The 26,000-nt window shown below is 34.2% G+C and overlaps 1 protein-coding gene across 5 annotated transcripts in view; it reads right to left on the bottom strand.

Moving 5' to 3' along the window:
• LOC131855450 (protein madd-4) overlaps positions 1-26,000 on the bottom strand; it is a 165,311-nt gene that overhangs the window by 73,097 nt on the left and 66,214 nt on the right. For all 5 annotated transcript variants that reach the window (XM_059206725.1, XM_059206724.1, XM_059206726.1 and 2 more), the window contains exons 4-5: positions 25,651-25,833; positions 22,367-22,483 (exon numbers count right to left, since the gene is read on the bottom strand). In XM_059206725.1, the coding sequence (XP_059062708.1) occupies positions 22,367-22,483; positions 25,651-25,833 (300 nt within the window). The remainder of the gene's footprint in view (positions 1-22,366; positions 22,484-25,650; positions 25,834-26,000) is intronic.

Raw genomic sequence — 26,000 nt, 5'->3', positions numbered from 1 at the left:
TCTCTTTACAGGGAGAATGCATTTGTCAAAGACTTGTCTTCAAACATTGAGGTATTTGTGCCGTGAAGATGTGACGGAATTTTCCGTATTTTGTACTTAATCGTTTTGAATTGTACTATATATTTATTGAATAAAGATTATTAAAGCTAAAGATATATATACATATTTATTTATTTATAAAAACTTAATGGACAAATATAAAACATAATAAAGGTGCTTATGGCGGACTTAACACCATAAGGCATTTTCTCCACTTATGAAGTACATAATTAGCTTATTAGCATACAACAACATTTAATTTTCTCATTGCTTTCTTGATTTAATTGATTGATTTTAGAAATATGAAAGCGTAGCGGTTTTTGTATTGATTGACGCATGCATTCTTGTAAAATGTGAATACTATAACCATCAGATGGCAATTGTAAGTAGCTTTGACGTAGTCTAGTGTTTTGAGTAGTCATGCTCACTAAAATGTCCAGACTTGTGGAGGCGTGGTGGGCCGGGTCATTGGGCTCCCTAAAATATGGTCGAGCGCAGTGATCTCTGGCTCATCCGTCATACTCGTGAGCGGGTGCTGCTTGTAGGGACTGGTCTGCTCTAATCACTATGACTGATTTCCTTTTATTAATTGTTTAACCAGTTGGTTATATATTCAATATTTTTTTATTTGAGTATATAATTGAATTAGTGCTAATTGGTGTATTCACACACTTAAACTTAAAAATGTAACGTAATAACAAAATTTTTTAAAAGAGCAACACGCAAATTTCTTTCTCGATCTTCTTGTGATGAGACAGCTTTCCGAACGAGCGGTAGATTAAAAAATGTAATGACTATTCAAAAGTGCTTCAATGTAAGTTTATTTGAATAAATGATTTTCTATTCTATTCTCCCAGTCGACCATAAGGCAGGCAGAGATTAGTGGGCGGTGCATTTAAGTAAACAATAACATATAATAAATATACATTTGATCCAAATATTTGTAAAACAATACAAATGTTTGTCACCAACAAATCGGAGCATTTAGCTCAGTGGCCACAAACATTTAATGTTTTAAGTCGATTTCATAAAGAGTTCACATCAAACTTAAGGCGATCGATTCATTCCAACATCCCCTCTCTTACACTCCGCACTGCTCAGAAAGGGACAACAACCGCCTACTTTATTATGATAATCGGAAAATTCGCCACATTTGTGTGAAAAGCAGCACTCGACTCGATTTCAGAGGTTGCTGAATAAATGATGAGACGACTATGCCATCGGAACGTATAGGGGTAATTTATAACATGAGCCAAGAGGACTGATTTTAGGATTTTTTTGCACAAATGTCCCGAGTAGAAGAGCTATGATACACGGTTATATTTGAAAGCTTTTATTTCCTTCTTGTCAACGTTAAATGATATATTTACGTGATACATTTGTTAATGAATGAATGTATACATTTTTTTGCTTTATTTTTACAGCCTTCATCTGTTATAAATATATTAATTAATTTAAATATGAATTTGGTAGTGCTGGATTTTATGTAAATTATTAAAATAATAAAAATTATTATTAATTTACATAAAATCCAGCACTATTATTATTATTATTTTATTATCGCGCGATCTACTGTATGAAGAGTCGTGACTCATTAAGAGAGAAATTCAAAGAGGCAAATATTCTCACCGTTGCTTCTCAATTTATATATTCAAATATCCTATATGTTCATAAAAATCTTGACTTATTTATAAAAAACAGCAATATTCATAATATTAATACTAGATTTAAAGACAAACTTGCTGTCCCAAAGTATCGTTTAGAAAAAGTCAATAGGTCTTTTCTGGGAATAGGTATAAAAATTTACAATAAGATACCAAAGGATATATTGGAATTACCCTTAAATAAATTCAAAACATCTGTTAAATCATATTTACTGAGCAAGGCCTATTACTCACTAAACGATTACTTGAATGACGAGCGTGCATGGCAATAGTTTTCATGTTCGGGTTTATTATTTAATGTTAGACATAGACACCTATATAAATACCTATGCATTGTAAATAAACTGGATTAAAAAAAAATATTCAATTGAGTTTCTTTCCAGTTTTTCTCAATTGGATCTAAATACCGAACTGGACGGTAGGGAAAAAAAATTGGAAAATCTTGACGGATACGATTTATAAATATTGAGTATATGTGTAATTATTTATTTAATATTATGTATTATATATAATTATGGACTAGTTAATAATCTTTTTTTTTTTAATTGATTTTAAATGGTATATCTACATTTTTTTTTAAATTTTTTGTAATGCTCTGCCCACATAGATCTCTGTTTGCCCAATGGTTGGACTGGGAGAAAATTTTTTTAATTAATTTTATATATATACCTACATTTCTTTTAAATTTTTTTTTATATGCACTGCCCACATAGATCTCTATTTGCCCAATGGTTGGACTGGGAGAAAATACCTCATGATGTTAAGTCCAGCATATGCATCTATATTTGTGTATTTGTACATAAAAGACTTAATAAATAAAATAAAATAAATAAATATTCTACTAGCTGATTCTACATTTGCGACTTCGACCGCGTGGAATTTAACTTTATTTTTCTAAATTTTTTTTTCTAAAATATTTGTAGGCTAAGTTACTCGTTATTATATCAGCTACCTGCCAAAAAAGTCTTATCAAAATATATAACATTTTAGGTTACGAGAAAATGAAATTTGTGACCATCGGAAAATGAAGCAACACTAAAATCTATCACAATAAGTATAATTTAGATAAGATATGATAGATTGCGTATTTAGTAATAAGTCCTTTTCTCCCAGCATACATTAACAGATGTTGTTTTTTCTAAAGCCATCCGTAAAACGAAGACTTTCTCTGTGAAACAAAAAAAAAATGGGCATTGAAACCTCGTGACACAATGGCGGATGCGACCTGACATCATCAGGGAATGGGGACGCAAAATAATAAGGCACGAGTATGGTGTAAGGCATAGGAGACAGCGATAAGAGCAGCGGGGAACTAAAAACAATTTTATTTTGTTTATTGATCGAAAACACTACAAATTGTGTAGGATAAAATAATAGTAACAAAACAGTAAATATTCGTCAACAACATAATAGCAACTGTTTAAGGTTAAAATGGAATTCAGCAGCATTATACAGATAGCGTTTACCAAAATGAAGTTAAGATTTTCATTTTTTTTTTTTATTAAGTATTTTACGGCCCTGGAAATCTCCTTTCAGCCAAACAATTACATTCTACAAATACAAATCAACTATTAATTACAAGATTTTCATTTGTTCACAGTGTTACACGCTCATAAAATAATATTTGACGCAATGAGTAATTTAAATAAAATAATTTTATAAACATTTGTAATTCAATCATGTGATAATTAGGATAATTTTTTTTAGTTTTTAATTTAATAAGTATTGTTGACTACAAAGTACATAACAACAAACTTCCATAACAAAAAATTTCATCCCCAAATTTAATTTAACCCCTTTAAAATAAAATTGGGGATGATTTATTATGGAAAATCGTCGTTTTTGAAGCTAGAAGATCAAAGTCCCTATTTTACGCAGACGAAGTCGCGGGTAATTCTAGTACATATTTATAGGTGTGTGTATGTGTGCATATATGTGCATCACAATGTTTAGTTGTTGTTATAGGAATGTGTAAATGTAATGTTTTTTGATAAATAAATAAATGTTTTTTAGTCCGCAAGAAATATAGCAATTCCAAATTAACCGCTAAGTCTTATGCATTGGACCACAAGTTACAGCGTTCGTACAGCTCTCCTTTGTCTAGTTACCCGCGATGTTTGCCCTCGTTTTTAAATTAAAACTATGTGGCCCGGAATTTTTAACTCGTCATATTTTGTTGCTCACAGAAGCGGGTAGTTTTTATTTTGAACACAACTTTGGGAAACAGTGGCGACATTAAAAAATAGTTAAGAGTCCACCCGCGCTAAAAGTTCCAGCGTTGCCTTAATTTTATGTTTTATTATTTTAATATTACTAATAAACGGAAAAAAATTAGTAGAATGGATGTTTGTTACTCTTTTATGAAAAAACTGTATAATAATAGAAAGATAGAAAGAAAGAAAGAAAAATATTCTATTCAGTGCAATGTAAAAAATACAATATAAACAACAAACGAAAAAAAATAGCAAATAAAATGTACATATAATTAAACTTAATTTACCATAATTAATAATAAAAAGTAACAATAATACAGTTTATAGATGAGAATTACGGCTATTATAGGCTATAATTAAAAAAAAAAACTATGTAAATTGTGCAAAATATAAGGTCAAGTAAGTGTGCAGACGAAGGTGCAGCCAATTAAAAGAGATACAGGAAATGGAAACGCATACGGCTACAGACTATGATGATGATGATGTTGTTTCTTTTCTTTTATACCTTTTGGACTCGTGTCTAAAACCGCCGCCGCAGTTACCGCTAAAAAGATTCCATTTATCGTATCTCCTCAGTTTCAAGACACTCTCCTTGATGTGAAGCCAAATCTCGAGGTCCTTGGCGTTGATATATCCAGTGACGTTCAGTTTTGCGGTCATTTGGAGGACAAGGCTAAAATAGCCTCAAAAAAGCTTGGTGTGCTCAGTAGAGTGAGACGGTATTTCACGGCGGCCCATCGCTTGCAATTATACAAGGCGCAGATCCGGCCGCACATGGAATACTGTTCTCATCTCTGGACGGGAGCACCACAATACCAGCTACTTCCATTTGACCGCATTCAGAACCGAGCAGCCAGAATCATTGGTAATCAACGTCTATGTGACAGACTCGACCCATTGGATATTGCATCTCTGTGCATTTTCTACCGCATATATCACGGGAAGTGTTCTGAGGAATTGTTCGGATTAATACCAGCTGCTGAGTTTCACCACCGTACCACCCGCCAGAAACTGAAATACCATCCTGATCATCTGGATGAATGGCGGTCTTCCACAGTGCGGTTTTCTAGAAACTTTTTACCTCGCACAACCACATTATGGAATCACCTTCCAGCAATGGTATTTCCGAACCGAAACGATATTGAAACCTTCAAGAAAAGAGCTTATTCCTTTTTAAAAGGCCGACAACGTACTTGCAATTCCCCTGGTGTTGCGGGTGCTCATAGGCGGCGGTAATCATTTACCATCAAGTGAGTCGCATGCTCGTTTGTCCCCTGTGTTATAAAAAAAAAATAATAATAACATTATTCTCCTTCGTTTAGCGCAGTCGAGCAACATCTGAGAGATATAAATCTTGAACAATGGCCGGCTACACCCGTCGTCTCTGAAGTTATTCAAAGTAACAATTCGCCAACTCTTTGTCATAATTTTTGTTAAATGGCGAAGTTTAAACAAGCTATAATTATTGTTATTCCCGTAGACCAAAACTCAATAGGCGCGGGGAAACATAAAAGATACAAATTAATTCCTTATCGGGAAACACAAATAATTTACTTACGCACTTTTGACTGTCGGTTCGATTTCCTGACAGGGTTGACAGAACTGTGTATTCTAATATATTAATTTATAATAATAATAATATATCATAAAATTTTCTTTTTACCTGTGGATTTGATAGTTTAATAGAGTTGATAAAACTGTGTTTTTTAATACATTAATTTGTAATATCCTGACAGGGTTGATAAAACTGTGTTTTTTAATATATTAATTTGTAATAATAATAATATATCATGAAATTTACTGTTTGCCTGTCGGTATTATAGTCTAATAGGGTTGGTAAAACTGTGATTTTTAATATATTCATTTGTAATAATAATAGTATCTCAATATATTAATTTGTAATACATAGCAATATATCTAGTTTGCCTGTCGGTATTATAGTCTAAGCCGAGTATTTGTAATATATTCATAAAAAATATTAATTTTGTAAAGAAAATTAATGATTATATAGAGAAAATAAATATTTTTTATACTACAAATATCATTATGACCATTATCAGAGATGGGGTAGTAGTAGATGGTGTTAGTAGCATTGTCAATATTGTGGTTAACGCAACAATAAACATTATCACATTTCTCTAGTTATAAAATGTTTCAATCGTAACAAGAGAATTGCCGAGGTTCGAACCCCTATCAGTGCTCTTAGACTAGAGTCGTATCCGTCAGGCGGGAGTTAGCATCTAGGCTCTCCATAAGTCCTTCCGCAGGTTTGGAGTGCCATCTGCATTCGCTCTCTATTATGGTGGTGAAGCTGTAAAGGCTAGCTGCAGCCAATAGCATGAGAATAGTAAAAAAATAATTATAAATCGCAGGCTATGAAGCTGTGAAGTTTAGCTGAAGCCAATAGCATTAGAATAGTTAAAAAAATGTACAAATTGTAAGCTATTCCAGCGTATTTATGTTGAATAATAGAGTTTACAATAAACAGAAAGCAATTATTTTCATTTAAAATGATTCAATTGGAACTGAGAAATCATAAACAATATAATTAAATTTCTTAACGCAGAAAACACAAAAACTTTACTTACACGCATTTGGCAGTAAGCCCACCAAAACGTTGTTAGGGTTGACAAAAATATAATTTATATTCATCACGGCGGTATAGCGACTAGTATACCTCTTTACTTCTGATGGTCATGAGATGAAATATTGACTTTTTTTCGGACTACTCTAATGCTGTTGGCCGCAGCTGGCCTTTAGAGCTTCACCGGACGATAGGGGGCGAGTGCAGATGGCACTCCAAACCCGCGGAAGGACTTATGGAGCGGCTGAAGGCCAACTCCCGCCTGACGGATACGACTTTAGTCTGAAGGCACCGCTAGGGGTTCGAACCTCGGCTGAGGCCGTCGTAACATCGGTCCCCGTTTGAATTGGATGCGGAATCGATCGGAGGGGAAATATTGACTGAATGAAATAATGACCTGAAATAAACATTTGTATTCCTGAGTATATATTTTTCTATTATTCTGAATGTTTTCTATATGTGTAATATATATATTTTCACTTCATAATTCCATTGTGCCATGGTTTTATATCATGATGAAAAAGTGAATTTGGTTCAAATTAAAAAAATATTATCTACGTATTATCTGTTATTTAAAAACATAGTCATAAGCATAAGAGCGTGAAAATCATGTTAATATTTAATGTATTAAAATGCAAAAGAAAAATATTAAATAATAATCGTTTAGTTTTGACAACCCTAAACACCTACAGGGCAGGAAGCTTAAAACGATTAGCATATTTCGAGTTTGAGGTTGCGGGTGCGACATTGGCAAATTTCATTATAATTACAAACTTAGTCGCTTAACCAAACATTTCGTTATTGTGTTAAAAAGTTCCTCAATAACAATGATTTATTAATAAATTAATAACAATAACGATTTATTGATTAATTTTATAAATCGTTATTCATTAGACGTATTATCTTAAGTAATATTATATTGCAGCTAGAAAATACTTAGGATTTTTTTTTTGTTTACGATAATATTTCCCATTAACACAAAAAAAACACAAATTCGTGTGTTATAGTTAGTAATACTATAATCACAGATAACATAGTATTTCACACTATAGTATAGTTGTTTAGAATGATTTGATTACGATTGAGTATGATTGTTTGTATTAGTCTGGTTGTTTTATATGTATAATATGTATTTACGAAAAAAAAATCTATGTATTTGTACCAGTTATCTAGTACCCATAACACAAGCTTTAGCTAGCTTAACTTGGGGGAGTGTTGGAAGTATAATGCTGGCTAGTATAGAATTAAATGTACAAACAACTAATTCTACTGTACAACATTAAATGAAAATCCCGTGCATGAACAACTATTGGCATGCACGCTCGTAATCCTCCGATTTTTTTTCCCCTTTTATTTGTTTCACCGTTTTTTTTTATGTATATATTTTGATTTATTTTAAATCTTAGGCTCCCGCTGCGATTTGATACAGGGGACGTCTTTAATAGAAGTTTTCACTGTAGGGATATATATTATATTATACATAAAATATTATATTAAAGTATATAATAGATTTAATAGTTAAATATAAAATTTAATCATAAAAAGTTTTCGCTTGTATGTAGTGTACACTTATGTATTGTTAATCTGTTTTAACTTATAAATAATACTTAATCCTCCGATTCCAATACCAATGTAATTAGCTAAAGTACTTCAATTTATAATAAATAATTTCATCCCCTAAAGATAATTAATTATTGGCCCAATTGAATAGAGGCGTCTGAGAGGGTCTTGTTTACCAACAAAAGACCACTCGCGTCGAGATTTCGTCTTTTCACTGCAAAATCGAAACTGCTTGAAACCATTTATAAAATCAGCTTTCTAGTTGAATGAAATCTGAAATAAGGACGAGATATGTAGGAGTCTGATAAAACTAGCTATACCCGCGACTTCGTCCGCGATGGATTTAACTTCATTTTTCTAAAATTAAAGTATCCTAAGTTACTCCTTATTACATCAGCTACCTGCCAATGAAACGGCTTTATCGATTTTTATGAAATGTTATATGCATATTCAATAGGTCTGAGAATCGGCTACTATCCATTTTATATCCCTAAGTGATAAGGATTGTTCACCCCTAAAATTTTGTTTTGTATGTAGTGGCAACCAAACATACGGCACATCTGATGGTAAAATGGTTTGTATTATGTATACATATATTTTGTAGCATAGTAGTGGCAATCAAGCATACGGCCTATCTGATGGTAAATTCTTATAGTAGTCTATGGAAGCCTGAAACACTAGGGATGTCACATGCGCGTTATCAACCCTTAAGAAACATTTACATACTTTTAGATTAGTACAATCTTCATTGTTATTTTGTTTTCCACAATTATCCCATTTATTTATGGTCGGGTAATATATTTTCTCTTCCATTCGTCCCTGTTCGCAGTCATCTCGTTTTTTTGCTCCCTTTATCATACTATCTTTCACACAGTCCATCAGTCAAGGATGAGATATGTAGGAGTCTGATAAAACTAGCTACACCCGTGACTTCGTCCGCGTGGGGTTTAACTTCATTTTTCTAAAATTAAAGTAGCCTAAGTTACTCCTTATTACATCAGCTACCTGCCAATAAAAGTAGCGTCAAAATCGGTCTAGCCATTTCAGAGATTAATCGGAACTAACAGATAGATAGACAGACAAAAATTGTAAAAAGTGGTTTTTTGGTATATGTATCGTATTTATATTCATATGCATGTAGTAAAAAACGGTTATTTCAATATTACAAACCGACAATCCAATTTTATTTAAGTGTAGATAATAATCTCAGGACAATTTACACAGCGCCATCTAGACCCAAGTTAATATACCATGAGCTTGTGTTATGGGTACTAGATAACTGATACAAATACATAGATATTATTTTGTTAATATGTACATACCTAAAAACACCAAATCCGATACAAACAATCGTACTCATGAAATACAAATGTACCGTGCGAGGAATCGAACCCGCGATCATCGGAAGTAAGGTGATGGCTAATACTTGATATGATTTGATTTGGAAGGTGCACAAATCCACTATCATATTACAAACAGACACTTCAATTTTATTTATATGTATAGATACATATGTGTCTGTTTGTAATATTGAAATAACCGTTTTTACTACATGCATATGAATATAAATACGTACATACAAAACAACATTTTTTACAATTTTTGTCTGTCTGTCTGTTTGTTCCGGCTTATCTCTGAAATGTCTGGACCGATTTTGACGAAACTTTTATTATTTAAATTATTAACCGGGTCTTAACACGAATAATTTTATGGCAAATAAAGGTATTTACCTCTCTCGACGTTTCGACTAGGTTGCACTAGTCTTTAGTCTAGTCTTAGTGAAACTTTTATTGGCAAGTAACTGATGTAATAAGGAGTAACTTAGATTACTTTTATTTATTTATATTTTTTTTAACTTAGATTACTTTTTCTATTATTAATCTTATTGGACTAATTTTATACATTAGATTTTTTTATTGTAGAAAAATAAAGTTCAATTCCACGTGAAAGAAGTCACGAGTGCGGGTAGAAATTAAAACAAATACCACCCGTTCATGAGTATGACGGATGAGGTTCATAGTAAGAGTTTCAAAGACAATATAGAATATCTGCGAATAGAGTAAATTTCAAAAGATTTGTCACAGAGCTGGATTAGATAACTTAATGTTTCCAAGTGATAACGCCGAGCATTCGGTTATCCTTGCAGTGACCACTATTTGGGACAATTGCGGATAAAAATTAACAATGATTATACTAATCTAAATGTATGTAAATGTTTCTTCTCATTGCTTTCTTGATTCAATTATTTTAGAAATATGAAAGCGTAGCGGGTTTTGTATTAATTGCCGCATGCATTCTTATGTGAAATGTGAATACTATAAACATTAGATGGCAATTGTGAGTAGCGATGACGTGGTCTGGTGGTTTGAGTAGTCATGCTCACTAAAATGTCCAGACTTGTGGCGGCGTGGTGGGCCGGGTCATTGGGCTCCCTAAAATATGGTCGAGCGCAGTGATGGCTGGCTCATCCGTCATACTCGTGAACGGGTGCTGCTTGTAGGGACTGGTCTGCTCTAATCACTATGACTGATTTCCTCTTATTAATTGTTTAACCAGTTGGTTATGTATTCAATATTTTTTCTTTTTGAGTATTTAATTGAATTAGTGCTAATCGGTGGTTTGTATTCACACACTTAAACTTAAATTGTAAGTAAGAATAAATTATTTAAAAGAGCAACACACAAGTTTCTTGCTTGTTCTTCTTGTGATGAGACAGCATTCCGAATGAGCGGTAGATTAAAAAAAAATTGTTATGACTATTCAAAAGTGCTTCAATGTAAGTTTATTTGAATAAATGATTTTCTATTCTATTCTATTCTTAAGAGTTGATAAAGCGCATGTGACATCCCTAATGTTTCAGGCTTCCATAGGCTACGGTAACAATTTACCATCAGATGGGCCGTATGCTTGATTGCCACTACTATGCTACAAAATATATATATACATAATACAAACATGTATGTGTGTGTCTCTATTTTACTTAAATAAATAGTATATACTTATATAAAGAGATAATATTTTCAGGAAGGTGTTATATATGAATGTGTATGGTATAAGGCAGAGGAAGGCCAAAAAGATATGGATGGACTGTGTGAAAGATGGTATGGTAAAGGGAGCAAAAAAACGAGATGACTGCGAACAGGGACGAATGGAAGAGAAAATATATTACGCCAACTATAAATAAATGGGATAATTGTGGAAAACAAAATAACAATGAAGATTGTACTAATCTAAATGTATGTAAATGTTTCTTAAGGGTTGATAACGCGCATGTGACATCCCTAGTGTTTCAGGCTTCCATAGACTACTGTAACAATTTACCATCAGATGGGCCGTATGCTTGATTGCCACTACTATGCTACAACATATATATATACATAATATAAACCATTTTACCATCAGATGTGCCGTATGTTTGGTTGCCACTACATACAAAACAAAATTTTAGGGGTGAACAATCCTTATCACTTAGGGATATAAAATGATAGTAGCCGATTCTGAAACCTATTGAATATGCATATAATATTTCATAAAAATTGATCAAGCCGTTTCATTGGCAGGTAGCTGATGTAATAAGGAGTAACTTAGGCTATTTTTATTTTAGAAAAAGGCTCTAATAAAAACTTTTTTTTTAATTCCACGCGGACGAAGTCATATGTACAACTAGTAAATAGTTAGTTTATATATAGAGTTAGTATCGCGTGTATGTTTGCAAAATTATAGTTAGTAACATCATACTATTGTTAGTTATAAGCAAAATAGTATTATTGCGTGGATGCCGACTAAAGTAAATGTTGATGTAACTACCGACAATAAGACAGACAGCCTGGAAACAGGACTGTCCCAATTAAAACAGAACGTATGGTCACACTAGTTATACTCAGTTCATCCTGAGATAGCGGATATTTCTTCAGGCCTTATTAACCGGTTTCAACCTGGCACAATTTTATCGCCTCAACCGGCTGGTAATTTAGCTAACTTACAGGTTACTTACATAAAATCGTATGTATTTTGACGGCCTCGGTGATCTAGCGGTTTAGCACACCGACTTACTTGCAATCGTCGCGGGTTCGATTCCTCGGCACGACGATATTACTAACTGTAACTCTCGACTTACTGTTAGTAATATCATAATATAGTTATAAGTAAAATAGTATTATCGAAGCAAAAGCAGATTTTGTGGTACCCGCGGACATCAAGACAGTCTGGAAACGGGACTGTCCCAATTAAAACAGAACGTATGGTCACACCAGTCATACTTCAGTTCATCCTGAGATAGCGGATATTTCTTCAGGCCTTATTAACCGGTTTCAACCTGGCACAATTTTATCGCCTCAACCGGCTGGTAATTTAGCTAACTTAGTAATTCAGACAGGGTTACTTACATAAAATCGTATGTATTTTGACAGCCTTGGTGATCTAGCGGTTTAGCACACCGACTTGCCTCCGAAGGTCGCGGGTTCGATTCCTCGGCACGACGATATTACTAATTGTAACTCTCGACTTACTGTTAGTAATATCATAATATAGTTATAAGTAAAATAGTATTATTTAAGCAAAAGCAAATTTTGATGGAACTGCGGACATCAAGACAGCCTGGAAACAGGACTGTCCCAATTAAAACAGAACGTATGGTCACACCAGTTATACTCAGTTCATCCTGAGATAGCGGATATTTCTACAGGCCTTATTAACCAGTTTCAACCTGGCACAATTTTATCGCCTCAACCGGCTGGTAATTTAGCTAACTTATAGACAGGTCGGTTTAGCACGGTTTAGCACCGACTTACTTGCGATGGTCGCGGGTTCGATTCCTCGGCACGACGATGTTACTAATTGTAACTCTCGACTTACTGTTAGTAATATCATAATATAGTTATAAGTAAAATAGTATTATTGAAGCAAAAGCAGATTTTGTGGTACCCGCGGACATCAAGGCAGTCTGGAAACGGGACTGTCCCAATTAAAACAGAACGTATGGTCACACCAGTTATACTTCAGTTCATCCTGAGATAGCGGATATTTCTTCAGGCCTTATTAACCAGTTTCAACCTGGCACAATTTTATCGCCTCAACCGGCTGGTAATTTAGCTAACTTATAGGTTACTTACGTAAAATCGTATGTATTTTGACGGCCTCGGTGATTTAGTGGTTTAGCACACCGACTTACTTGCGATGGTCGCGGGTTCGATTCCTCGGCACGACGATGTTACTAATTGTAACTCTCGACTTACTGTTAGTAATATCATAATATAGTTATAAGTAAAATAGTATTATTGAAGCAAAAGCAGATTTTGTGGTACCCGCGGACATCAAGGCAGTCTGGAAACAGGACTGTCCCAATTAAAACAGAACGTATGGTCACACTAGTCATACTTCAGTTCATCCTGAGATAGCGGATATTTCTTCAGGCCTTATTAACCGGTTTCAACCTGGCACAATTTTATCGCCTCAACCGGCTGGTGATTTAGCTAACTTAGTAATTCAGACAGGGTTACTTACATAATCGTATGTATTTTGGCAGCCTTGGTGATCTAGCGGTTTCACACTGACTTGCTTCCGAAGGTCGCGGGTTCGATTCCTCGGACCAACATTTGTATTCATGAGTACGATTCTTTGTACCGGTCTGGGTGTTGTATATGCGTAGTATATTATTGTAGTATACATGTTCAAATCTAAATTACGTAAACACTTTTCCCAGAACTAGTATAATTTCTGTTATTCCTATACACCACCGCCTCTATGCACCAGACTTTCACTGTTGATTTGTGTATTTTTTTTAAATATTTTACTTTCTAAACAAAAAAAAAATCTAAAATAAAAGTAGCCTAAGTTATTTCTTATAAAATTTGCTACCTGTTAGTGAATGTCCCGTCAAAATCGGTCTAGTCGTTTCAAAGATAAGCAAGAACATACAGACAGACATTTTATTTGTATATACGTAGCTAATAAATACAGTATATAAAGCAGGTTGGCGGTAAAAATAGTTGGGACGGATATAATTATATTGGAAATAGAAAATGGTTTACCCCAAGGGAAAAGGTAAACACGAAGGCGACAGTTAGCTGTTACTAAAAGAAATACACCTCGTTCACAGTCCAACCAATAATACTATAAAAATTGGAGCTGGAACGAAGTAAGGCCGGTAACATACAGTCGGTAAGGTCATTTTTAAATAAATAAAATTTCTATTGTAGAACTATTTATGACTGGAAAAATGTTTTAATGGTTTATTTTTTATTTTATTTTTAAATGAATAAAATTTATAAAATAAAGTAGCCTAAATTATTACTTATAATATTAGCTATGTGCAAGTGAAATCAAGAACATACTGATAGATACACCTTTTTTTTATTTAATGGTATATGTACAGAATACACTTTAATATGCATTTAGTGAAAATGAATTTGAAATTACAAACAGACAATCAATTTTATTCGTATAGTTAATAAACACAGTGTATAAAGCAGGTTGGCAGTAAAAATAGGTGGAAACAGTTTAATTATATTGGAAATAGAATAAGACAATAAAAATTGGAGCTGGAACGAAGTAAGGCCGGTAACATACAGTCGGTTCTTTTATTGTGAGTTTTGCACTATAGTCAGGTACTAAGATGCAGCACTGCGATCTGCATAAATCTATGTGCTCGGCCTTTTTCAAAGTTCGCTAGACCCATCAGGAGCCAGAATTGAGGGATATTCTTAAGAGCGATACGAAGCACCTTACGAAGGAAGCTGCTTAGGGCCTGAAGCAGGTGAAACAGACTTCGAAACAATTAACTTACTGTAGGAGGAGATAGTTAGTATTGTGTACTATATATGATAGATAGATAACTGATTTATTGCCAACATAACACAAATAACACAAAACAAGAAATAAATAATAACATGGAAGTTGGCAATAGGAGCTACCTCAGCTGTTGCATACAGCGCTGGGTTTCAGGCAGCCCCCATTACTCATAAAAAAAAAACTAAGATGCTGATGATGATGAGATGGGTTTTTTACTACATACAGATACATATAATTTAAACACAAAATATACATACATATATATATACATATTCCATATCACTTTCATTGCTAGCAAAATACTATGTCATGTTGACCTCACGATGCGCTAATTGACCTTACCTCATACTCATTGTGGAATACAGACCACTTATTTGTTTATAACCTATTTTATATGCTTCATATTTCGAATACCAAAATTCTATTCTAAATTGTCACTGCTATCTATTGTTCTTTTCTGTTTTCCTTCCTGGCCCTAGTTAGTAGTGTTTCTTTATAATAATATCATCATCACACAGCGCCATCTAGACCCAAGTTAAGCAAGCTAAAGCTTGTGTTATGGGTACTAGACAACTGATACATATACATATATATATATATTTTTGTAAATACATACATATCATACATAGAAAACACCCAGACCGATACAAGCAATCGTACTCATGAATACAAATGTTTGTGCTGTGCGAGGAATCGAACCCGCGACCATCGGCCGTAATGCGGTGTGCTAACCGCTATACCACCGTGGTCGTCGTTGTCTTTATAATATACTCCTATAATATACAATATATATATCCTACATTTCCCTGGTTTTCTTTATCGCCCACACTAATCTTATCATCCTCCACTGGTGCCCCGCCGGTGTAAACCGTTAGCGCAGACGGGTCCACCATTCCAATAAAATCCTTTTTGTTTTTTTTTTCGGACTACTCTAATGCTTTTGGCCGTAGCTGGCCTTTACAGCTTCACCGGACGTTAGGGGCGAGTGCAGATGGCACTCCAAACCCGCGGACTTACGGAGCGGCTGAAGGCCAACTCCTGCCTGACGGATACGACTTTAGTCCGAGGGCACCGCTAGGGGTTCGAACCTCGGCTCAGGCCGTCGTAATTTCGATCCCCGTTTGAATTGGACGGGGGATAAAAAAACTAACCGACTGTATATTACCAGCCTGATGCAATAAAAATTGAAACGAGCATGGCGTAACGGGGGAGACGAGAAACTCTTACAACATCTAGCCGGGAGGTGGATTGTTACTTTATAGTCTATCGTAAAGGAGTAAGGTATGAAATTGAATGAAACTATTTAGTATTGAAATAACCCGATTTATGTGAATATCGAGTTGTTACATTGATGTTAAACATTTTAACGAGAATTTATGTAACTATATATGAGTTAATATTGGAAAATGAATATTTAAAATCTAATACTCGACGGCCTCGGTGGTCTAGCGGTTTAGCACACCGATTTACTTCCGATAGTTGCAGATTCGATTCCTCGCACTGTTCAAACATTTGTATTCATGAATATGATTGTTTGTATCGGTCTGTATGTTTTCTATGTATATTATAATAATAATAATCTAAGAACAATTCACACAGCGCCATCTAGACCCAAGTTACATAAGCTAGCTAAAGCTTGTGTTATGGGTACTAGATAACTCATACATATATATCGATTTTTTTTGTAAGTACATATATATTATACATAGAAAACACCCAGACCGACACAAACAATCATACTCATGAATACAAATGTTTGTGCCGTGCGAGGAATCGAGCCCGCGACTATTGGTCGTAAAGCGGTGTGCTAGACCGCTAGATCACCGAGGTCGTCATATTATGTATGTATTTACAAAAAAATCTAAGTACCTATTTATGTCAGTGTCTAGTACCCATAACACAAGCTCTGTTTACTTTGGGAGTAGATGGCGCTGTGTTAATTGTTCAGGGGTATTTATTTATTATTTATTAATATTAAAAAAAACTTATATTTAAGCAATTTGAACAACCTCTACTTTTTTTATACTTACCATCAAAAAACTACCATCATCACAAGAACGAGCAAGAAACAGAAACTTGCGTGTTACTCCTTTAAATAATTTAGTTGTAACGTCAGTTTGTTTTGCTTTCCCAATTATATATATAAAAAAATAGATTAATAGATAATTTACATGTAACGTTTGTATGTTCAGATATTTCATTTATATATAAAAGTAGATTAATGCAGAATCGCTCCTACGTTTTCTTATAATAATGCGAACAAACTTATTCAATGGGCATACAAAAGTTATAAAGGGAAAAACAAGTCTATAAACTTTATTTTAACGATAAGCAAAAGTTTGGACAGGGCCTGCGAAAACATACAGACAAATCGAATTATGGGCTCCATATTTATTTAAGTATTGACATGGGTTTTTCCCTTTTCGCAATTCCCCAGTCGTTTGGGAATGAATTTGTCAAAATCCTTCATTGTATTTATCCACTGATTTTAAAAAGAAGAACTATAAAGGGTTTCTTTTAACTAAATATATAAAAAATATATTTTGCAATCATCATCATCATCTCAGCCCGGAAGACGTCCACTGCTGAAGGCAGGCCTCACCCAAAGATGTTTTGCATTAAAACAAAAAAATAAACGTATTAAAGAAAAACAGCTATGTGGTGAATTTATATGCTGAAGTGGGAGTGAGATTTATAGAGAATCTCTAGAATCTTCTAAAAGATCTTGGCCTATCTAGAACTTCAGTAAATAATGAAACGAATTAACGAAAAAATGTGGGTGAATTTATATGCAGCTGAAGTGGGAGCGTGAGGTATAAAGAATTTCTAGAATCTTCTAAAAGATCTTGGCCTCTCTAGAACTGCAGTAAATAACGAAAAGAATTAACGAAAAACAGCTATGTGGTGAATTTATATGCTGAAGTGGGAGTGAGATTTATAGAGAATCTCTAGAATCTTCTAAAAGATCTTGGCCTATCTAGAACTTCAGTAAATAATGAAACGAATTAACGAAAAAATATAGGTGAATTTATATGCAGCTGAAGTGGGAGCGAGAGGTATAAAGAATTTCTAGAATCTTCTAAAAGATCTTGGCCTGTCTAGATCTGCAGTAAATGACGAAACGAATTAACGAAAAAATGTGGTGAATTTATATGCAGCTGAAGTGGGAGCGAGAGGTATAAAGAATATCTAGAATCTTCTAAAAGATCTTGGCCTGTCTAGAACTGCAGTAAATAACGAAAATTCTGTTTATGTATACATAGGCGATGATAACCACTTTTTAACAGATGATTTTCTATTCTAATTACATTATTAAATAGAATTCAAAATTGTATAACTACATCTAATGGATTGAACCCTAATTGGTTCAATCCATTAGTATTGAAATATTTCAGACAGTAATACGTTGTATTACGTTATATTTTCCACTGAGTTTTCAGGCAAAGAGGCTTTGTTTATATCAGGCTGCGGCCGCAAAGCATAACTAACTGAATTACTGCACTATGATGCTACATTGGTGCTCGGTTCTAATTCATAGCCGGTAGCGATTTTAACCCTAACATGATAATTAATTATTGCAATAAAATATTGTATTATATTTTAAATTTAGTGGTCAAGCCATAAACAGCGTTGATGCCCCCGGGAGACCCGGGATCGCAGAGTGTCATAGGATTTACCCGCCGCTCAGCAACTGATTTTAGCTCCATGGACACCGCACGCGCAATCTTTACTTCATTTCAAAGCGTTCTGTACTATTAATATCGGTCTACTAACTACTGTAGTATAAATTCCAGGAATAAACACTTTGGAGAATCTATCACAGTATATTTTTACTCCCTGACGCCACCAATTAGACCTATGTTTTATGGAATTAGATGTTGTTATTTTGTGGAAGTCCACTTCATTCAACTTTATTCATTGACTTGATGATTGTGGTCATACTAATAGTACCAGAAAACAACAAAATAATACAGTCCATTAAGTTACACTTATATGGCAAATAAGTCATATTTTTTTTATACTACTATGGTGGCAAACAAGCATACGGCCCATCTGATGGTAAATGGTTACCGTAGCCTATGGACGCCTGAAACACCAGGGGTGTCACGTGCACGTTGCCAACCTTTAAGAAACCTTAATATACCCTTCTTGAAAAACCCCATGCTGTAGTCTCGTGAGAAAACCTCGGCAGGAAGTTCATTCCACAACCTAAGTGTACGCGGGAGAAAACTCCTCTGAAACCGCACTGTCTGAAACCACTTAGGTTCCAGCGTGTGGGACTGAATTCCCTGTCGATGGCGAGCGGTGCGATGGTAAAAGGTGGCCGTAGTCATGCCACAGATAACATATTATTACCTACTTATACCAAAGCGATATTAGCATCAGTATCCATAAGAGCGTCCAATAATTACGTTTTCGCTGGTATACCTATCGCTCCCACTTCGAACGTGTATAAAACCATAATAGACATTTTTATTTCGTAACATTTATTTGTTTTTATTCCATAGTATATTTGCTTCCCATAAAGTGAGCTTTACCAGTACACGTTTAACGTCGTCTTCCAATTCCCGTAAAATATTCAATAATTTACGATACAATATGAAAATAGACGTAACAGCGTGGCGACAGTTTTGTTATATTTCTCACTACGTTACCGCACTGAGAGACAAATAGTGATAGATAAATCGCTGTCAGTTTATGATTTGGGACAATAGACCATTAAATATTCACAGCACGGGCGAACTAGTTCACACTGTAAGGTAGATACATAGCTTTGTAGATAACGAGTTTATTTTTATGTAACTAACGAGATTGCTATACGGTGTAATGGAGGTCAATGTTCCTGAAAGTTATGAGCTTCAGCGAGACGCTGAATAATGGGTGCATTTACATAAAATTCGACGGTGTTAATAAAAATGGTTTGTACAAATTAAATGTGACTTTGTTAATAGATATTTATGGTATAATGTTGATTGACAACTTGTTCGTTTCTCTTTTTAAATGAATAGCAGTCTTCTCTGTCGATCAATTCTTCTTTGATATTTCCGAGGCACGGGTCCCGTGGTGCAGTTTTTTTTTAATTAATAACCCTGGACAATTAATATTTCGCCATCTAATCCCACGGTAAGCAGAGCTTGTTTTATGGGTATTAGGCAATTGATATAAATACTTAGATACTTTTTTTGTAAATACATACATAATATACATAGAAAACACTCAGACTGATACAAACAATCATACTCAATAATACAAATGTTGTATTATGGGTACTAGACAACTGATACAAATACATAGATGTTTTTTTTTATAAATACAATACATAATATATATAGAAAATACCTAAACCATTACACACAATAATTCTCATTAATACAAATGTTTGCACCGTGCGAGTAATCGAAGCCGCGACCATCGGAAGTAAAGTGGTGTGTTCAACCGCTAAACCACCGAGGCCGTCAGTTATATTATACAAGGTAAATGTTTATTATATATATCTAAATATATATAACTCAAAGGTGACTGACATAGTGATCTATCAACGCACAGCCCAAACCACTGGACGGATCGGGCTGAAATTTGGCATGCAGGTAGATGTTATGACGTAGGCACCCGCTAAGAAAGGATTTCGATTAATTCTACCCGCAAGGGTATAAAATAGGGGATGAAAGTTTGTATGAAACTTTGTCAATTTTAAACCGATCGGGCTGAGACTTTGCATGCATAAAGCAACTAAAACGTAGGCATCTCCTAAGAAATAATTTTAATAAATTCTACCCCTAAGGGGATTGATAAATTCCACCCCTAAGAGAATATATTATGGCGAGCGAAGCCGCGGGCAAAAGCTAGTAGATATATATAGATACACATAGACGGGTTCATTCACGTAGCCACAACATCGTAAGTAGGAAAGACAATGGCGCGCAGCAATTTTGCTTAGAAGCGTGTAAGGAATTCCTGGGCACAATGACATTGTTCGTTTAACTTGACATATAGTATGTTGTCTTAGGTATTGTGTTACTGAACCGGAAATGTAAACAGTTAAAAAGCAATTAGCGTTGACAATTAATTTGAAGATGATATTAGACATGACAAACCGTTTTATGGAATTTGCTTGAACGAAATTTTCTCGCTCAAGAAAGCGTTATTTTGACATTTTGTATTGTTTATACATATAATTAGTATAATTATGAGCCGACTGGTATTGCAAGAGACGATGGTAAGAGATCGGACGGTATGAGTTTGATGGAAGATGGGCCGGGATGCAATGGGATGCAACCTGTGCAGACACGCTGGCCCCATCCCATCTACATGGAACCAACAACAGAGCTGGTGCGGCGTGTGAATGTGGGGTCTTAGCGCTATAAGCCTTTTCAAAGAAATAACGAAAAGGTTAGTCGACATCACAGAAGACCGAAGAGCCGGCAGCTACCTTGGACAAAGAATTAGTCTAGCTATTCAAAGAGGGAACGCTGCCAGTATCTTCGGAACGTTGCCTAAAGGGACCCCTTTTAATAATATATTTTAGTCATCATATTATATTTTTTTTTAAGCTTTTTAATTTTAGGTTCTTAGTTGTACAATTAGGTTATGTAAATACTAGCAATAAATTAGTAAAAATCACGGGATCTTACCACGTTTTATATTTATTTGCTGAGTTGAGGGAACGCATATGTCTGCCCATAAAAAGATTTCATTTTCCATCTACCCGCTGCTCTTCAGTTTACCCGTGATCATGGTGGTTGTAACACTGCCGAAATATCGGGAACTCAGCAAATAAATATAAAACGTGGTAAGATCCCGTGATTTTTACTAATTATACGTATAAATAATGATCGCGTCAAGTTTAAAACAGTATATTTTGTATTGTTACAAATATTTATACAATAATTTATTCAAGATTCGTTCGTTCATTCATTCGTTCTTTCATTCAATTATAATTTGTTCTATCATTCGTTCATTCGATTTGAATGAAGCTTTGATTTTAAATCTGGCTGCCACAAAAGCTATTTATGTATTTTTCTGACTGATGGACACCGAAAACAAACCAAATCAATTTATGACATTCGTTCATTACCAGTATCAGATTCAAACTCAGATTGCCGTCGTCAGTGCCGTGACCATACAGACAATTTAAATTTATATAGTTGAGCCCACGATTTCACCCGCATATTATGTATATAACCAAACAATAAAAAATTAAAATCAAAAATATTTTCAAAACAATATTACATCTCCCGTTTCAACCTCTTACAACCCTTATTTTGCATTAAAAAGTAGCCTATATTTCTTCTTATATTAGCCTTTCTCAGGGTCTAGACTATCTGTGTACCAAATTTCATTTAAATCGGTTTAGTAGTTTTAGCGTGAAAGCGAGACAGACAGACAGAGTTGCCTTCGCATTTATAATATTAAAAAGGTTTATTATTTCTTATGTATGTTAGTCTATAAGGTATTTATATTATGGGCCATGTAGCCTGAATTAAAAAGTAAATAACTGTTATTAAAATAAATCTTACCTGACACCGCCCATCGATGCACATGTCCAGACTTCCCGTTCTGCATCTTGTGCCATCAGAGACCCTGGCAGCCAGCACAGCAACCACCACCCGATCATCATCATCCAATGACACCGTCTGGAGAAAACATAACAATTTTCCATTACACCATTCTTTTTATGAAAAGTCTGCGTTCCGAATCAAAAACATGACTATTCAAAAGTGCTTGTATTAAGTTTATTTGAATAAAGATTATTTCTATTTTATCTGTCACATTTATCTGTCTTATTGTCACACGTTTCGATTTAAAAATGTAAAGTTACAATAATTATTAAGTTAACGTTTTTAATAAACATGAAGTTAGATTAGTAATAAACTTAACTTCACAAGTTTCTTGCTCGTTCTTCTTGTGATGAGACAGCTTTCCGAACGAGTGGTAGATAAAAAACAAATTGTTATGACTATTCAAAAGTGCTTAAATTAAGTTTATTTGATTTTCTATGATTCTTCTATTCTATTCTATTCTATCTATTCTATTCTTAGTAGAGATAATCTTTATTCAAATAAACTCATTACAAGCACTTTTGAATAGATTAGGAATGCAGATTCATCACAAGAAGAATGAGCAAGAAACTTGTGTGTTGCTCTTTTTAAAAGATGTTTTTTTTTATATAAATAATTACAGTGTAACAAGTAAGAGGCATGCGATAATCAACATAGAAATCGCTACGCACTTTATTTCAGATAATATTGAAAAATGAGATGATTCAATTCTTAGGCTACTTTTATTTTAGAAAAATAAGGTTCAATTCCACGAAGTCGCGAATGCAGATAGTATAAAATAAAACAAAACAACATCTATTCTATTCGTGACATTCCAAATTTGAATTTTATATTTTTATTTTTAAATGTACTAGGTATATGGCTATTTGCAAACTTATACAAAAGAAATAAAAAAAAACCAAGGTTTTTGTGTTTCTAATAGCAAGTCGTATCAAGAGAGATTTCACTAACATCTATATACCATAAAACTGTCACCCTCGTGTTTTTAGCTTATGTGTTCTTCTGATATTTATGCTATATTATTGTAAAATTTCATTAAAATAAATTTAGTAGTTTTTGTGTGAAAGTATAACAAACATACCATCCACACTCACAAACTTTCGCGAGAACTACGATACTGTGATTTCATCCTAAAGATCCAATTTATAAGTGAAACCTTAACATACAAAACAAACAAACAGACACATAGTGTCGTGACGATTTTGCGATATATATATGTTTGCTGGAAGATTCGAGATGAAGTGACACTTTACGGATCGGGCTGAAATTTGGCATGCAGGTAGATGTCATGACGTAGGCATCCGCTAGGATTTTGATTAATTCTACCCCCAAAGGGATAAAATAGGGGATGAAAGTTTATACGAAACTTCGTCAATTTTAACTCGATCGGGCTGACACTTTGCCTGCATAAAGCTACTATGACGTAGGCATCCCCTAAGAAAGGATTTTGATAAATTCCACACCTAAGGGGATAAATTAACGCGAGCGAAGCCGCGGGCAAAAGCTAGTCTATATATAAACTACGTACAATTTATATTTATTTATGTAATCAACAGAATTATCTTACTAATATTATAAACGCGTTTAGTAGCTACCGCGCTAGTACAAAATATATATTCATTCATTCATTCATAAGAGCTACGCTCTTGTCGGTGGAGCTCTTTCACTTTCGCCACTTTCCGCGATCTTCCATCATGCTCTTTAATTCTTGATACGACACGATTCCCATTTTGTCCTCAAATATATATATACAAAAGAAACACAAACACCCCTTTCTAATATCAAGTCGTATCAAGAGAGATTTCACTAACACCTATATACCATAAAACTGAGTTAGGACGATATCCCAAAGGAGTACACTTTCGTCGAGTTACGCCTCGGTCTACCTTTCTAAATTTCAGCCTGAGGGACACTTTTGTTTAGATATTATGTAACCGACAGGGGATATCCGGTTATTGTTATTAGGTGTCAATTTATTTTATTTACCTATTGTATTTTTTTTTATACCGTTCTGGTACGTGTTTTTTGTGTAAAAAGAAAATCTTGCACTAACTTGGAATACTACTCACTTCTAAATCGCCATATAGGAACTTACAATTCTTATACAAATAATTATATATCAGATGACATATTAATATTAATAATACCCCTGGAAAATTCAGTTTATTATATATATATATATACGGGTAAAATAACAACACGGGGTAAATACAGAGTTGCTTGTTTTTGTAAATACATATATAACATATTGATACATAGAAAATACATACTAATATAATATCTTACTCATAAATACAAATGTTTGTACCGTGCGAGGAATCGAATCCGCGACTATTAAAGCTCTTAAATCTATTTGAATAATCTGTTTTGGGATAATAGTATAAATAATAATATTTTAGGACAATTCACACAGCGCCATCTAGTCCCAAACTAAGCAGAGCTTGTGTTATGAGTACTAGACACTGATATAAATACTTCATTATTTTATAAATACATACTTAGTGTACATAGAAAACATCCAGACCGATACAAACAATCATACACATGATATACAAGTGTTTGTACTGTGCGAGGAATCAAACTCGCGACCATCAATAGTAAGGTGTGCTAAACGGCTACACCACCGAGGCAGGCAATTTAATTACTAATAATATCTCAGGACAATTCACACAGCGCCATCTAGTCCCAAACTAAGCAGAGCTTGTGTTATGAGTACTAGACAACTGATATAAATACATGGATACATTTTTTTTTGTAAATAAATACATATTATACATATAAAACACCTAGATCGATACAAACAATCATACTCAAGAACACAAATGTTTGTACCGTGCGAGGAATCGAACCCACGACCATCGTATAGTAAAGCGGTGTGCTAAACCACTAGACCACCGAGGCTGTCAATATAATTATATAAGACAAGTCATTCTGATGAAAATAGTAGACATATTTTGATGTTAATTTACCGGTTATTTAGATTTATAGTTACCTTCATTGTTCTAGTAATATAAAATCTTTTAAATAAATATTCATTTATAACTTAACAATAAAAGTTTATTGCATATAAAACATACACATATAAAACAAAGTCGCTGTCGCTGTCTGTTCGTCCATATGTATGCTTATCTTTAAAACTACGCAACGGATTTTGAAGGTGTTTTTTTTAATAAATAGAGTGATTCTAGAAGAAGGTTTATATGTATAATACATAACATAGAGGTCAAATATGTGTTATTTACCGGTTCAGGTCTTTGTCCAGAATGCTGAGGAGTTCCACGACAGGTCAGGGCGCAGGGCTCTGCATCATCACGATGTGCTCGCCAATGGAACAGTTCTCCGCCGTACGGGGTCCCGTCATGAGCACTGCACTGCTGTTCCCTCCATATATCATCTTCTAGAAGTGAGACGTTGGCACGACACGGCTGGAAAGAAAAGAAGATTTTATGGTGGACTGTAAAAAAATTCTGCGGGGGTATCAGGGTCAGTCTCACCTACGTCAGCAGCTAAGCAGCTTGGGTGCATTTTAATATAAAATCTTAATATTATTAATATATTATACCAGAGTCTGTTATAAATCTGCCAGAAAAAA

The sequence above is a fragment of the Achroia grisella genome, unplaced genomic scaffold, assembly GCF_030625045.1.
Source record: "Achroia grisella isolate CSIRO2021 unplaced genomic scaffold, CSIRO_AGI_Agris_v1 utg1419, whole genome shotgun sequence".
In the NCBI taxonomy this organism is placed as follows: Eukaryota; Metazoa; Arthropoda; class Insecta; order Lepidoptera; family Pyralidae; genus Achroia; species Achroia grisella.
Note: the sequence above shows the minus strand (reverse complement) of the source record. Positions and strands in the feature narration are given on the sequence as shown.